We start from the raw sequence: 14,552 nt of genomic DNA on the forward strand, positions 1-14,552 counted from the left end.
TGTTCCCCACACAAATAAATGATAAATGTTTGAGATGATTGATATGCTAATTATTCTGATATGATCACTATACACTATATGCATCAAAACATCACTATATATCCCATGAAAGTGTATAATTATTATGAGTCAACTTAAAAATAAAGTATAAAAAGGTTAATTACTACTTAAAATGTCTATTTTATGAAATAAATGTTTTGAGCTATTTAAGCCAGACTTAGACAAGAAGAAAAGATTCTTAGAAAACTGAAATGCAATATCAGATTAGAAGCAGCAAATGACAGCACTGGCAGTAAAGAAAATCACATTGGCCATATGATAGAACGCTGAGAGAGGGGGAAAAAAAACCTGAAAAAGATGGTAGACACAGAAAAATGAAAACAAAGATTTAAGAACTGACTATTCTAACATTGGATATTCATTTTTTCTAATCATAAGAAAAAATGAAAGAGAATATTCAAAAATAAAAGAATATTATTCTTTAGTGAATACCCTCTAAATTTATACTAAATCAGTATGCAGAGTATTAGTGAATTTTATGATTAACTGTTAGACATAGTCTATGAATAACTAATGCAATAAGAGAAGAAAAGGAATAAAAGTATGGAGATAGGGAAGGAATAATTAAAACTGTCTTTGTTGACAGATAACTGTCTAAGTAAAAAAATCTCAAAGAATTGACAAAAAAACTAATGGAATTGAGAAGCAATTATAGCAAGGTTGCAGAATACAAGCAAATATACAAAAGCCAAGTGTTTAGCTATCTACTAGCAATGAAGACTTAGAAAAGGAAATTAAAAACACAGTACTATTCGCACTAGCACCAAAAAAATGAAAAATTAGGTATAAATCTAACAAAACATGTATAAGATCTTTATCAAGAAAACTACAAAAACTGACAAAATTCCTAAATAAATAGATACTCCAAGAACGGGAAGACTAAATATAGTTAAGATGTTCATTCTTCCTATTGTGATGTATAAATTTAACACAAAATCTAGCAATTCAATACAAAGATTCCCAGAATTTTCTGGATATGTACAAAGTGATTCTAAAGTTAATATGAAAAGGCAAAGTATGCAGACAGCCAACACAATACTGCAGAAGAACGAGGTCAGAAGACCAACAATACTTACCTTAAAGACTCACTAAAAATCTACAGTAATCAAAACAATGTGATATTGGCAAAAGAACAGACAAAGCAAGGGAATAGAAAGAGAACCTAAAAATAGACCCACATAAACATAGTCAACTGATCTTTAACAAAGAAGCAAAGACAATCCAATGGATAAAAGATAGTCTTTCTCCAATTGGGCATTCATTTACAAAAAAAAAAAAAATGAATCTAAACACAGACCTTACACCTTTCACAAAAATTAACTCAAAATGAATCATAGACCTAGATATAAAATGCAAAACTATAAAGCTTGTAGAAGATACATAGGAAAAAATCTAGATGACCTTCGGTTTGGTGATGAACCTTCAGATGCAATACCAAAATCATAATACATGATAGAAAAAACTGACAAATTAGATTATTAAGATCAAAGACTTCAGCTGGGCACAGTGGCTCATGTCTGTAATCCCAGCACTTTGGAAAGCTGAGGCAGGATTGCTTGAGCTCAGGAGTTCAGGACCAGCCTGGGAAACATAGGGAGACCTCGTCTCTACACAAAATTAAAAAAAAAAATTAGCCAGATGTGATGGTGCATGCTTGCAGTCCCATGTACTCAGGAGGCTGAGGTGGGAGGACTGCTTGAGCACAAGAGGCCAAGGTTACAGTGAGCTGTGACCATGCCACTGCACTCCAGCCTGGGTGAAAGAGCAAGACCCTATCTTGTAAGTAAGTAAAATAAATAAATACAAACTACTCTACCAAAATACAGTTAATAGTATGAAAAGACATGGCAAGATCCCATCTCAAAAATAAATAAATAAATAAATAAAATCTGTTCTGCCAAAGACAATATTATTAATAGTATGAAAAGAATAATATTCTTTTAATAGTATGAAATAATATTAATAGTATGAAAAGAAAAGCCACAGACTGTAAGAAAATACTTGCAAAACTGAAAATCAGAAATATAAAGGACTCTTAAAACCTATCAATAAGAAAACAAATAACCCAAATTAAAAATGGGCATAAGACACCTCACCAAACATATACAGATGAAAAAGAAGTGTATGAAAAGATGCTCAACAGCATATGTCATTGGAGAATTACAAGTGCAAACAATGAGACACCAATATATACCTATTAGAATGGTTAAAATAAAAAGTTTCTTAAATTTAAAAATTTAAAAATTTGAAATTTAAAAACATTTCACATAGCCCTCTTGTGAAAACTACCCAAAATAACAGTGAATTCAAATGCAAAGAAAAACCATAATAAAAAACTCAAGAATAAAGAAATAGTGATTATAGAAGCTGAGTATGAGGACTAAAACAAATTAAACATAGATTTGAAACTAAAAAATTACTATAAATATGACTATACATAAATGTGAAAATTTGTGAAATATTAAAAGAAATTACCTAGATATAAATTCTCAATTTATATTAAATAATACTTCAGATGAGTGATAACAGTAAAATCCTAATGTACTCATCTTAATAATGTAATTTCAATATACATTGCTTAAATGTTAAAAAAATTTTGCTTCTCATCCTTTTTTTAAAGTACATTAGTCAAAAATTGAAATTTATTGTATATAATACCTGAGAACAGATTTTACACAGACTACTTAGCATTGAAATTAATTACTTTCAAAAGTTAACACCCATAATTTGTCTCCTATATTGCATAAAGGATATCAAAGAAAAGAGTAAAGGGAAATAAAAAGAATATCTTTTTGAGGTACCTAAGCAAATATGATAAAGAGGGAAAGGAGACAAGAATGATATAAGATGTGAGCATGCACTGAAAAACTGTGTAAGTTAGGGTTAAACAATAAATAGTAATGATGTAGGAAAAATAAAAAGAATGCATGATATGATAGTTCCCTAACCTATAACAAAGGGAAAAACCCTACCTTGCAGTGTTGATGTAAAGAATAAATGAGAGAACATAATAAAAAGACACATAGTACATGCTCAATAAATGCTATTTTCTTTTTCCACTGGAAATCTCTACTTCTTTAAGGACAAAAGACCATGTTGGAACAAACATCAATTGACAATTTTTCACTAGGAGGACAAATAAGGGGGAGAAAGGTCTGCCACACTCAAATATACCACCCTAAGTTTATAAAGTTTTACACGTCTTCTATGATTAAAAAAGAAAAAAACAAAAAAGTAAAATGTTACAAAATAATGAAAAGTATTTTCAGTATTATATAAAATAAGATTTATATATAAGAATTTATTTATTCTTATATAAAATAAGAATCATCACATGCCAAAAAACACCAGAAATCAACAGCTTTTACCATAGTTTTTCCTGATCCTCGGGGTCCGATAATAAGGACAGAGTTACTCTCTCCATGGAGAGCGGTTCTTTTCAGCAGCTCACTTAAGTGTCTAAAATGATATAAATAGGACAAAATTTTAAAAATGAAGCTGGAATACTTTGTTAGGTTGTAGTTTTTAAAAGGCATATTTGAATATGCACAGAAATTTCCTCTCTTCTCTTCCTCTGGGTACTTGGCCTAGCCTCTGAATGGTCCTAAAATAGAAAAATACAAAAGAAATAGTAGGGCAGTATTGATTCTCTGAAATCTTCAGGTGAAAACATAGTCAGATTGGAATATATTGATTTATATGATCGTAGGGGACAAGGGACAATAGCGGCAACTCTCAGGACCCTTGGATTCAAATCTCTTTTCCTACTAATACTCTGGACTTTTACTCCATAGCTGGCTGCTGGGTATTAAAGGGCAAGATGGTTAGAATTCTCTCCACAGTATCAGATAACAGAAACAAAATAAAATTGAAAGTTAAAGTGCTATCACATTATGGAAATATTTGTATCTGCTCCTGCTTCATGCTATGTGGTGTTTCTATTCACAAAGCAAAATTTTTTATTTCTATAAAAGTGTTGGTTAGCTTTATTTAATATCAAATTTGTACAATTTTTGCAAAACCTGGAAGGCATCTGTAAGTAGGTCCATAACAGTCAAGAGGACAGCTAGACTTACTTGTATTGTACTTGCACTCCAAATAGGTTACTATGTGGACTCTGATGACAAAATCTTTCACGTAAAATTCTTTGTACCTGATGAAAATAAAGTGAATAAATATAAATAAAAATATTACACGATATAAAAAATGAATAAGAAAGCACATTTACAATAGTCAGAATTAGGTATTAATGAATCAATTCAACCCTCCCTAAATTCTTATCCTCTAGAGTTCTGGCACCATTTTCATACGTTAAAAAATTAATGGTTTTCTTACCTATCTCAAGTCCCATAGGAAGAATGAGAATTTAGTTGTGAAGGTTTCAACAAGAGGGAGAATCACTGACTTTAGCTATATTAGCAACTTAAGGGCCGTTGTAATGCATGTGAACGAGTTAAGAAAAAAATTCTTATAAGGAGCTATATTTCGAGTTCATCTTAGAACAAAGGCCTTAGACTTAGTCATGAAAAATTATGTCAGATAATCTACCATACTCTTTAAAAAGATGGACCATTAAAGTCATTCCTTTTTTGGATCTGCAGCTAATACAGAGGTCTTTCAAGGACAACAACCTGAGGGTGCTATCTCAGATTTGGCCCCATGAACTGGAATAAAAAGGCTCCAAGAATATTTGCTTCTCCTAGACTGACAGCATGGAATTAATCCTTCAAGTACCAAAGAAGTAAATCTGAGTTCTTGTCCCATGTACCAAAGAAGTAAATCTGAGTTCTTGTTCCATGTACAGAGGCAAAGCAAAGAAAATGATTCATTAGGGACAAAACAATACATACTTGTTCATTATTGAGGAAGTTAAAGAGTAAGGACATTGGCTCCAGAAGAGTCTATTATATGAATTTTAAAAGGTTAAGTCTGTTCTAAATTTTAATTTATCTATAAAATAGGGACAATAACATCTTATGGCAGGCTTGTTTTAAAGATTAAAAAAGGGGGCTGGCCGCTGTAGCTCACGTCTGTAATCCCAACACTTTGGGAGGTCGAGATGGGCAGATTGCTTGAGGTTAGGAGTTCAAGACCAGCATGGCCAACATGGTTGAAATCCCTTCTCTAATAAAAATTCAAAAATTAGCCAGACATAGTGGCGGACACCTGTAATACCAGCTACTTGGGAGGCTGAGGCAGGAGAATTGCTTGAACCCAGGAGGCAGAGGTTGCAGTGAGCCAAGATTGCACCACTGCACTCCAGCTGGGGCAACAGAGCAAGACTTAGTCTCAAAAAAAAAAAAAAAAAAAGGTTTAAAAAAGGCAATTATTTGTAACACAGATAGGCTTTGTACAGGTAATAGCTAATATCTGTAAAAATACATAAAAGAACATATATATGCCTCAACTAATCATAATGTGTATTCCTCTACCTAGATGAGATCAAAAGAAAAAACTCAAACCTTTCCTTAAAAAAAAAAAACCCAGAAAACATCATTAAAATATCTTAGAGGCAGTAACGGGGTATAAAATATAAGCTAGATAAAGCTACAGTGACTAGTCAGAAGGTTCACAAATCCCAAAGTGATCTGGCATGGAAGTTAAATAGGTATACACATGTATTGATATTAAGTCAGCTGTACATGGAGGATTCGTGCACTTTACATACAAAGGTACGTGAAGCATATTTCAGTTAAAAATTTTTTTTTAGAAATAAGAGTTAAACTACTTCCTTCAAAAAGAAAGCCAAGTCTTATAAAGGAATACCAGTAACATTTAATTTTTATTTAAAAACTACATGTAGTTCAGGTCAAGCTAGATAAATACAAATGCCAGGGTAGAAATACCATGCTCATTTCCTTAGTAGTCGATAAGCTTCTTAAGAGACATACAGATAGATGCTCAGCACTTGGAATACAGTATGCACTTCTTATAACATTCATTATAAAAACACTCAACAGATGAGGAAACGTAACGGAACTTCCTCAACTTAATAAAGGGCATCTACAAAAAAATCCTACAGCTAACATCATATATAACAGTGAAAGACTGAATGCTGTTTCTCTAAGATGAAAACATAGACAAGAATGTCCATTCTTCCCATTCCTATTCAACATTTTAAAGAAAGTTCAAGCCAGGGCAATTAGGCAAGAAAAGGAAAAAAAAAAAAGGCATCTAAATTGGAAAGAAAAAAGTAAAAGCTAGAATTCTGACTACCCAGACTTAATAAGGATAAAATTAAATTATAGTATAAAACACTAATATTAAAAAAATATGTATGAACTGACAAAAAGGGTAAAGAACAATCATAACAACAAAATCTGTTGGTCCACATTTAATTTTGACAGAGTTCGGAAAATTTTGCTTCCAGATGATTGTTCTTACGACCTTGTGCTGGTATCTCCTTAAGGTCTCGTACTGATATCTCCTTAAGGTTAGAAAGAGTGATTCTTCCTAAATGCTAAAGGGAAAATTCAAGTTAAGAAGATAACTATTTCTCTGAACAGCTTTACAGGGTAAAAGATCTTGAGATTAATGAAAATACATACTAACCTGTGAAAGGCACTCTGTGTGAATTAAGCTGTTATTCTTTGATTTACGACTGCTCATTTCAACAAATTCAAATCCTTTAAAAAAAATTGGCATAAATATTATAAACATAGTGACTTAAAGAGATTACTTACGAATTTACTGTTCTAGAATTAAAATAAACACAAGTTTTTAAACGTAAAAAATGCTCAAACCCTAAGACCTTCAAAATCTTCGATGGCTTCATTTTGTCCAAGTACAGGCTTATTCAACACTCTCATACCCCACTTTAGGCACACTTTGTTTTACTGTGCTTTGTTTTAATGTGCTTCGCAGACGGTGCATTTTTTTTAAAAAGTAAATTGAAGGTTTGTAGCAACTCTGTGTCCAACAAGTTGATAGGCACCATTTTTCAAACACCATGTCCCCATTTTGTGTCTGTCAGCATTTTTTAGCAATAAGGTATTTTCAAATTAAGGTATGTACATTTTTTAGACATGCTACTACTGCACACTTAGTAGACTAGTATACTGTAAATATAAATTTTATATGCACTGAGAAAAGTTTTGGGTGATGCGCTTTATTGTGATATTTGCTTCACTGCAATGGTCTGGAACTGAACCTACAATACCTCCAGGCCTGTATGTGGTTCTTACAGCTACTCCTCCCTTTCGATTAAATCTTCTATTCACCTTCCCTTTCTTCCTTTTTCTTTTTTTTAACTTACATGCTTCCTTTATGATTCTCCCACCCATATATCCCACAGGATCATCCCTTATAGAAAACCTTCCCTTTCTTGCTCCACTCACCAACCATACACAAATAATCATTACAGACTAGGTTAAATGCCTCTCCCTTAAACACTCATAAGTACCTGTATTTTGCTTTATTATTGAATTATTTTAAACAAAATTGTCTGTTTAATTGCTAGTGTTTCCAAATTGAGATTTTTTGTATTCCAAGCATTGTAGCATAATGCCCAAAACAAAGTTGGCAATGAATAACTGGAATGAAAAAAAAATTAATGAAAAAATTATAATTTTTGTAAAATTCTCAAGTGTACCATACTCATAGACAAATGAGTGTACCATACTCATAGACTCATGACTAAAGACCTAATTTTCTTAGCACTGATTTCCTATAGAAGTAAACTTTAACAGATAGACAGTAACAGCTTAAGCAGTGTTTACTTAGGTATCAGGAATTGTTACCAATGCTTTGCATTTATCAACTCATTTAATCCTCAAAACTATCATGTGGAATAACTACTATTATAATCCTCTTTTAAAGTTAGAAGACACAGATAGGCTAAGTATGTTGACCAAAATCAAACAGTATATAAATGGAAGAGCCAGGATTTGGATCCAACCAAGTTAACCACTTTTTTAAAAAAGTGTACTCTGGTCTCATCTAATCTCCAGAAGGAACACAGCTTTGCTGACACCCTGAATTTAGCCCACTGAAAGACATTTTGGAACTTTTTTACTGCCAGAACTCATAAAACTCAAAAAAAAGCTGACCTATCATCAAATCACCAATGATTAACATTATAATAATGCAAGAATGACAGCAGCAAGATGAAATAGGAGGCCCTTCAGCTTGTGTCCCCAAATAGCAACAATAATTTCACAGCCACCCACGGACAAAACTGTCTTTGTGTTAGCCTTGAGATTCAGGCAGGCGTCTGTGAAACCCCAGTGGGGCCCAAGACCTGGAAAAGTCAATTTGAGGGCAGATCTTCATTCACATGACAGATTCCCCAACTGTGGTCCAGGCTTCAGACTTGGAAAGGGTCCTGTCCTCCTGATAGGACCTTGTTACCATGTGCTGTAGCAGGATATGAACCCTATCCGGTCCCTTGGTGGACTGGACTTTTTCTAGGACCTCGGTCTGTACAGCGGATGAAGATATGCAGAGAAAAGACCTGTTACCAGGTGTGTGGATGGTTTGGCTTTCTCTGGGAACCTGGGACGGCTCCTAATGGATCACTGAGTAGAAACAGGCAGTACGGCCTAGTCCACAGCTGAGTGGGACTGGATCTAAGTTACAGTGTTGCTTCAGGGCCTACAGTCAAGACTTAGGTCTTCAGGCCTAAGGTGTCACAAACCTGCATGTCTCCCTTCAGGTCCTTAGGTTGGCAGCCCTGCTGTACTGAGGGGCTGGAGCCACTTTTCAGGGGTGTTTCAGGGACTGATGAGGGACCTAGGTCAGGTGGCCTGTGTGTAGAGCTATGGACAGCCCCATCTCCCTCCAGGATGCTGGGTAGGCAGAACTGCTCTCTGACCACAGCTGAGAGGGGCTTATGCCAAGATTCAGGGTCATTTCAGGACCTGCTATGGGACTAAAATCTGCCTGCCTGTCCTGAGGACACGGAGGGATGTATCTCCTGACTATAGGAGGATTTCTGTGCAGTATTTCTGTAAGACTGTGGCTGAGTGGAGCTGGATCCCCGATTCAGAGCTTTTTCAGCATATGCTATGGGACAGAGATTGGCAAGTCTGTACTGATGGCACAGACAGGTGAGTCTCCTAGCAGTTCCTTGTGCAGGCAGGGTTGCTCTCAGGCTGCAACCAAGAGTGGCAGGAGCTGAGCTTCAGGGCTGTTTCAGTATCTAATGCAGGACCAAGTTCAGAAAGCATGACCCAGGGATTCAGACAGTTTTGTCTTCTTGTGGGTCCTTGAACTGATCTCAGACCATAGACAAGTTAAAGTGTCTTATCAGGGTCCGCAGTTGAGACTGAGGACAGTGGACTTATTTTCTGAGGTACCAGTGTGTATGACTTTTCCTGGGCCTCTTGGTGAATAGTTTCGGTAGCAGGCCAATATCCTTGATGAATATAGTTGCAAAAATCCTCAACAAATACTGGCAAATCTAATTCAACAGCACATTAGATCAATTACCATGATCAAGTGGGATTTATCTTTGGAATGCGAAGACGGTTCAACATATGTAAAACTATAAATGTTATATAATGCATTAACAGAATGAAGGACAAAAATCACATGACTGACTCAACAGATACAGAAAAAGCTTCTAACAGAATTCAATATTCCTTCAGGATTAAAAACTCTCAATAAATATATTAGGTATAAAAGGAATATACTTCAACACAATAAAGGCCATATATAACAAACTCACAGCTAACATCGCACCCAAAGGTAAAAAGTTGGAAGCTTTCTATCTAATATCAAGAACAGGACAAGAATGCCCACTTTGGCCATTTATATTCAATATAGTACTGCAAGTCCTAGCCAGAGGAATTAGGTAAGAAAAAATAAATAAAAGGCAACCAAATCAAAAAAGAGAGTTAAATGGTCTGTTTGCAGATAACATAATTTTATATAGAGAAAACCCTTAAGACTCTACCAAAAAACTGTTAGTACTAATACATACAGTAAAGTGGCAAGATACAAAATCAACATACAAAAATCAATAAGATTTCTCCACACTAATAACTATTTGATAAAATTAAAAACCAGTCCTAATTACAATAGCATCAAAAACAAATTAGAAAGAAATGTAACAAAAGAGGTGAAAGGTCTGTCACTGAAAACTATACAATATTGATGAAAGAAAGTGAAGACACAAATAAATGGAAAGATACTCCATGTTCACGGACTGAAAGAATCAATGTTATTAAAATGTCCCTACTACTCGAAGTGAAGGTTCAAAGTAATCCATATCAAAATTCTAATAACATTTTTCATAGAAATAGAAAAAAATCCTAAAATTCATATGGACCCACAGAGACATTTAATAGCTAAGACAATCATGAGCTAAAAAACAATGCTGGAGGTATCAGACTACCTGATTTCAACACCTAGTGCAAAACTAACATAATTCAAAACAACATGGTTCTGGCATAAAAACAAACATACAGACCACCAGAATAGAGAGCCGAGAAATAAATCCATACTTTTACAGTCGACTTACGTTCAACAAAAGTGCCAAGAACACACAACGGAGAAAGGACAGTCTCTTCAAGAAATGGTGTTAGGAAAACTGGATATCCACAGGCAGAAGAATGAAATTGAACCCTTATTCCACACCATATACAAAGATCAACTAAAAATGGATTAAAGACAAACATAAGACCTGAAACATAGGGGAAGAAAACACAGGGGAAACACTTTTTGACACTGGACTCGGCAAAGATTTTTTTTGGATATGACTCCAAAAGCACAAGCAAGAATAATGAAAACAGACATAAAACTAAAAAGCTTCTACAAAGCAATCAATCAACAGAGTGAAGAGACAACCTTCAGAATAAGTGAAAATATTTGCAAATCTTACATCTGATAACAGATTAAAATCCAAAATATGTAGTCGGTCCTCATCAGCAGGATGAGGTAAGAAAAAATAAATAAAAGGCAACCAAATCAAAAAAGAGAGTTAAATGGTCTGTTTGCAGATAACATAATTTTATATAGAGAAAACCCTTAAGACTCTAAGGGTTAAGAGAGTCTTAAGACTTAAGAGAGGGAAAATTAAAAGGGGAAAAAAAATACAACAATAAAAATTAATACAAATTTAAAAAACAATACATTATAATAGCTATTTACAAAGCACTTACACTGTATTAGAAATTATAAGTAATCTACAGATGATTTAAAGAATACGGGATATGTGTAGGTTATATGCAAATACCATGCCAATTTATAGAAGGGACTTGAGCATCTACAGATTTTGGTATCTCAGGGGAGTCCTGGAACCAGTTTCCTGTGGATACAGAGGGATGACTGTATAAGGAACTAAAAAAAAAACAAAAAAACAAAAAAAACTCAATAGCAGGGAAACAACCCAATTTAAAAAATGGTCAAAAAGATTTCTCACAGGACATAAAAACGTCATACAGGTTATTTGAGAAAATTCTCAGTGTTACTCATTTTCAGGGATTTTCAGGGAAGTACAAACAAAACCACAATGAGATAACATTTCACACCTGCTAGGAAGGCTATTGTCAAAAAAGGCAAAAGATGATGAGTGTTGTTGAGGATTATGAAAAAAAGGAAACCCTTGTACACTGTTGGTAAAAATGTAAATTAGTATAATCATTATGGAAAACAGTATGGAGGTTCTTGAAAAAATTAAAAGTCAAATTACATAATCCGGTAATCCCACTCCTGAATATCCATCAATATATACAAAGGAAATGAAATCAATATGTCAAAGATATATCCTCACTCCCATATACATGCCAGAATTATTCACAGCCAAAATACGGAATCAACCTAAGTGTCCATCAATGGATGAAAAGATAAAGAAGATGTGGTATATATACACAACGGAACACTAACTCAGCCTTAAACAAAAAAGAAATCCTGTCATTTGCAGCAACATAGATGCATCTGGGAGATATTATGTTAGCTGAAATAAGCCAGGCACAGAAAGACAACTACATAATCTAATTTATACAGTAGTCTCTCCTTACCCATGGGAGATGAATTCCAAGGCGCCCCTCGGATGCCTGAAATCATGGATAGTACCCAACTCTCTCTATATACTATGTTCTTTTAATCTGATAACCTAGATGGCTACTGAGTGATTATGGGACACATACAATACACAGCATGGATACGCTGGACAAAGAAATTATGTATGTCCCAGGCAAGATAGAGCAGGACACTGCAAGATTTCATCACACTACTCAGAGTGGCATGCAATTTAAAACTCATGAATTATTTATTTCTGGAGTTTTCCATTTAATATTTTGGAACTTCAGCTGACCAAAAGTAACTGAAACAATGGAAAGTGAAACTGAGGATAAGGGAGGGACTACAATAGGTGGAACCTCTAACAGGGGAACTCATAGAATGAAAGCAGATTTTAAATTTTCTTACTACAGAAAAATTGTATGTAAGGTAACGGATATGTTAATAGGCTTAATTTTGTCATTCCACAATGTATACATGTATTAAAACATCATGCTGTATACCATAAATGGATAAAATTTTTATTCATCAATTAGAAAAAAATACATATAAAATATACATCAAAAAGCAACTAAGTGGCAGAGCCAGGATTTGAACCCAAATAAGTTATACTCTTATGCAACTGTTACTTATTTAGCAAACTTTTTAAAAAAAGAAGTACAAACACATTTCAATAACCTGAAGATCAGCCAATATATTTTACATTCACATTTATTAATTTCATATAGTGACAATTAAAAAGCAAACCATGGTAATGCTGTTTTCTTCTCTAGAAACGTTAACAGGTCCTTAGCTGAGCCAGGCCTTGACAGACAGACAGCAAGCAAATCTGTGTCCTCCTTAATGTGTAAGCCAGGTAGCTAAGGCCTCAGCCACCAAAAGTCCTCTGGCTCCAGGCTTCCTAATTGAAAATTAAATAACAGAGTACTCAATTATTGTCTTGACCCTTAAGCATCTTCTTTCTTAGAAGAAAAGTGGTCTTCTCACCTGTCTTAGGATACCTTCTAAAAGTCTTTTATGTCTAAAGTTTTATCTTATTCTATTTAAGTTTTTATTTTTCCTAATCAGTGTTATGAGAGGGAAAAACCTTTTTAGCTAATAAAATATCCTCAACTCTGGTTTACGATGCTCTTGACTATCAGCCAAAATCTAAAATCACAAAGAACTATGTAATAATTGTCTCCTAGATTATAAGGCTAATTAAAATGTAAAAAGGAGAAAGGGCTTTTGCAGTATGTTTTATTTTGCAGAACTACATTAGCTATCTTACAGTATTGTTAGAATTAAAAGATATTTTTTTACCCACTTCATGAATTAAGAAAGAATTACTCCAAAAAGCTAAATAAATGTCCACAGTTCCAAGGTAGGTATCTAATCTGCCCCTTTGCATCATATATAAATCAGGTAAGCTATTAAGATAATTCATTTTTTCTTCATTTGGGGCCAGCATTCATAAAAGAAACAACAAACATGCCACTATGGTATCTACCTTATAACCTACATAAATTTTGACTGTAAATAAAGTTTTAGTCCAAAGGTTATTTTGATATCTTGCCCCTTCATGTAATGGTCAAATATCTACTATATAATAAAGAATATTTCAAAGAGAATTCTAATAGTACAGATGAGACAAGCTTCAGACTGGGAGAAAATACCTGCAAACCGCATATCTGACAAAAGATCTGTATCTAAAGAACCCTCAAAACTCAATAATAAAAAAAAGAAGCAATCCAATTAGGAAATAGGCAAAATACATAAGTAGACATTTCACCGAAGATATGCAAATAAGCATATGCAAAGATGTTTAATATCATTATCTGCTAGGAAAATGCAAATTAAAACCATAGTAAGATACCACCACACACCGATTAAGGCAGCTAAAATAACTCAAAGATGGTGTGGATGTAAAGAAAATGAATCTTTCATTTAACCACTGGTGGGAATGTATAATGGCACGGCTACTCTGAAAAGTTTCTTGACAGCAGTTTCTTAGAAAACTACAAATACACTTACCAAGCCACATAGCAATTGCACTCTTGGGTACTTACCTGACAGAAAAACTTATGTTCACACAAAAACCTGTAACACATATGTTCATAATAAATTTACTTTGTAATAGTCAAAACACTGGAACCGATTCACTCAATGAGCCAATGGGGTTAATGAATTAGTTCCACTGATGCTTTGTCACTGAAGTCAGGAAGTACCCAGACAGTAAGGGACTGCCTTTTAAAGTTCTTCTGATATTGGACAATGCCCCTGGCTACCCAGAATCCCATGAGTTCAACACTGAAGGCTTTTGTCTAAGTAGTCCACTGGTCCCCAAACACAAACTCTCTAATTCAGCCTGTAGATCAGGGGGTCATAAGGACCTTTAAGGTTCATTACACAAAGAACTCTACACCAAAAGGAATGTGAACACTATGGAAAAACCTCCACAGACAGAACATGATGAAAGTCTGGGAGGATTATCCCATTGAAGATGCCCTGTTGTCACAGAAAAAGCCATGAAAGCCAACAAGCCTGAAACA

General features: G+C 34.3%; 1 protein-coding gene across 17 annotated transcripts in view; it reads right to left on the reverse strand.

Annotated features, from left to right (window-relative positions):
* The window catches only part of ORC4 (origin recognition complex subunit 4), a 90,727-nt gene that overhangs the window by 38,130 nt on the left and 38,045 nt on the right, over nt 1–14,552 (reverse strand). For 8 of the 17 annotated variants that reach the window (XM_054477984.2, XM_063647455.1, XM_054477988.2 and 5 more), the window contains 3 exons: nt 6,613–6,686; nt 4,137–4,213; nt 3,429–3,519 (listed from right to left, as the gene is read on the reverse strand). The exons of 1 other annotated variant lie outside the window; for it this stretch is intronic. In XM_054477984.2, the coding sequence (XP_054333959.1) occupies nt 3,429–3,519; nt 4,137–4,213; nt 6,613–6,669 (225 nt within the window). In that variant the 5' untranslated portion in view covers nt 6,670–6,686. Of the gene's footprint in view, nt 1–3,428; nt 3,520–4,136; nt 4,214–6,612; nt 6,687–12,768; nt 12,923–14,069; nt 14,101–14,552 lie in introns of all 17 variants that reach the window. 8 more of the 17 variants (XM_063647453.1, XM_054477987.2, XM_054477990.2 and 5 more) reach the window with 2 other exon arrangements.

Source organism: Pongo pygmaeus, chromosome 11 (assembly GCF_028885625.2).
Source record: "Pongo pygmaeus isolate AG05252 chromosome 11, NHGRI_mPonPyg2-v2.0_pri, whole genome shotgun sequence".
In the NCBI taxonomy this organism is placed as follows: Eukaryota; Metazoa; Chordata; class Mammalia; order Primates; family Hominidae; genus Pongo; species Pongo pygmaeus.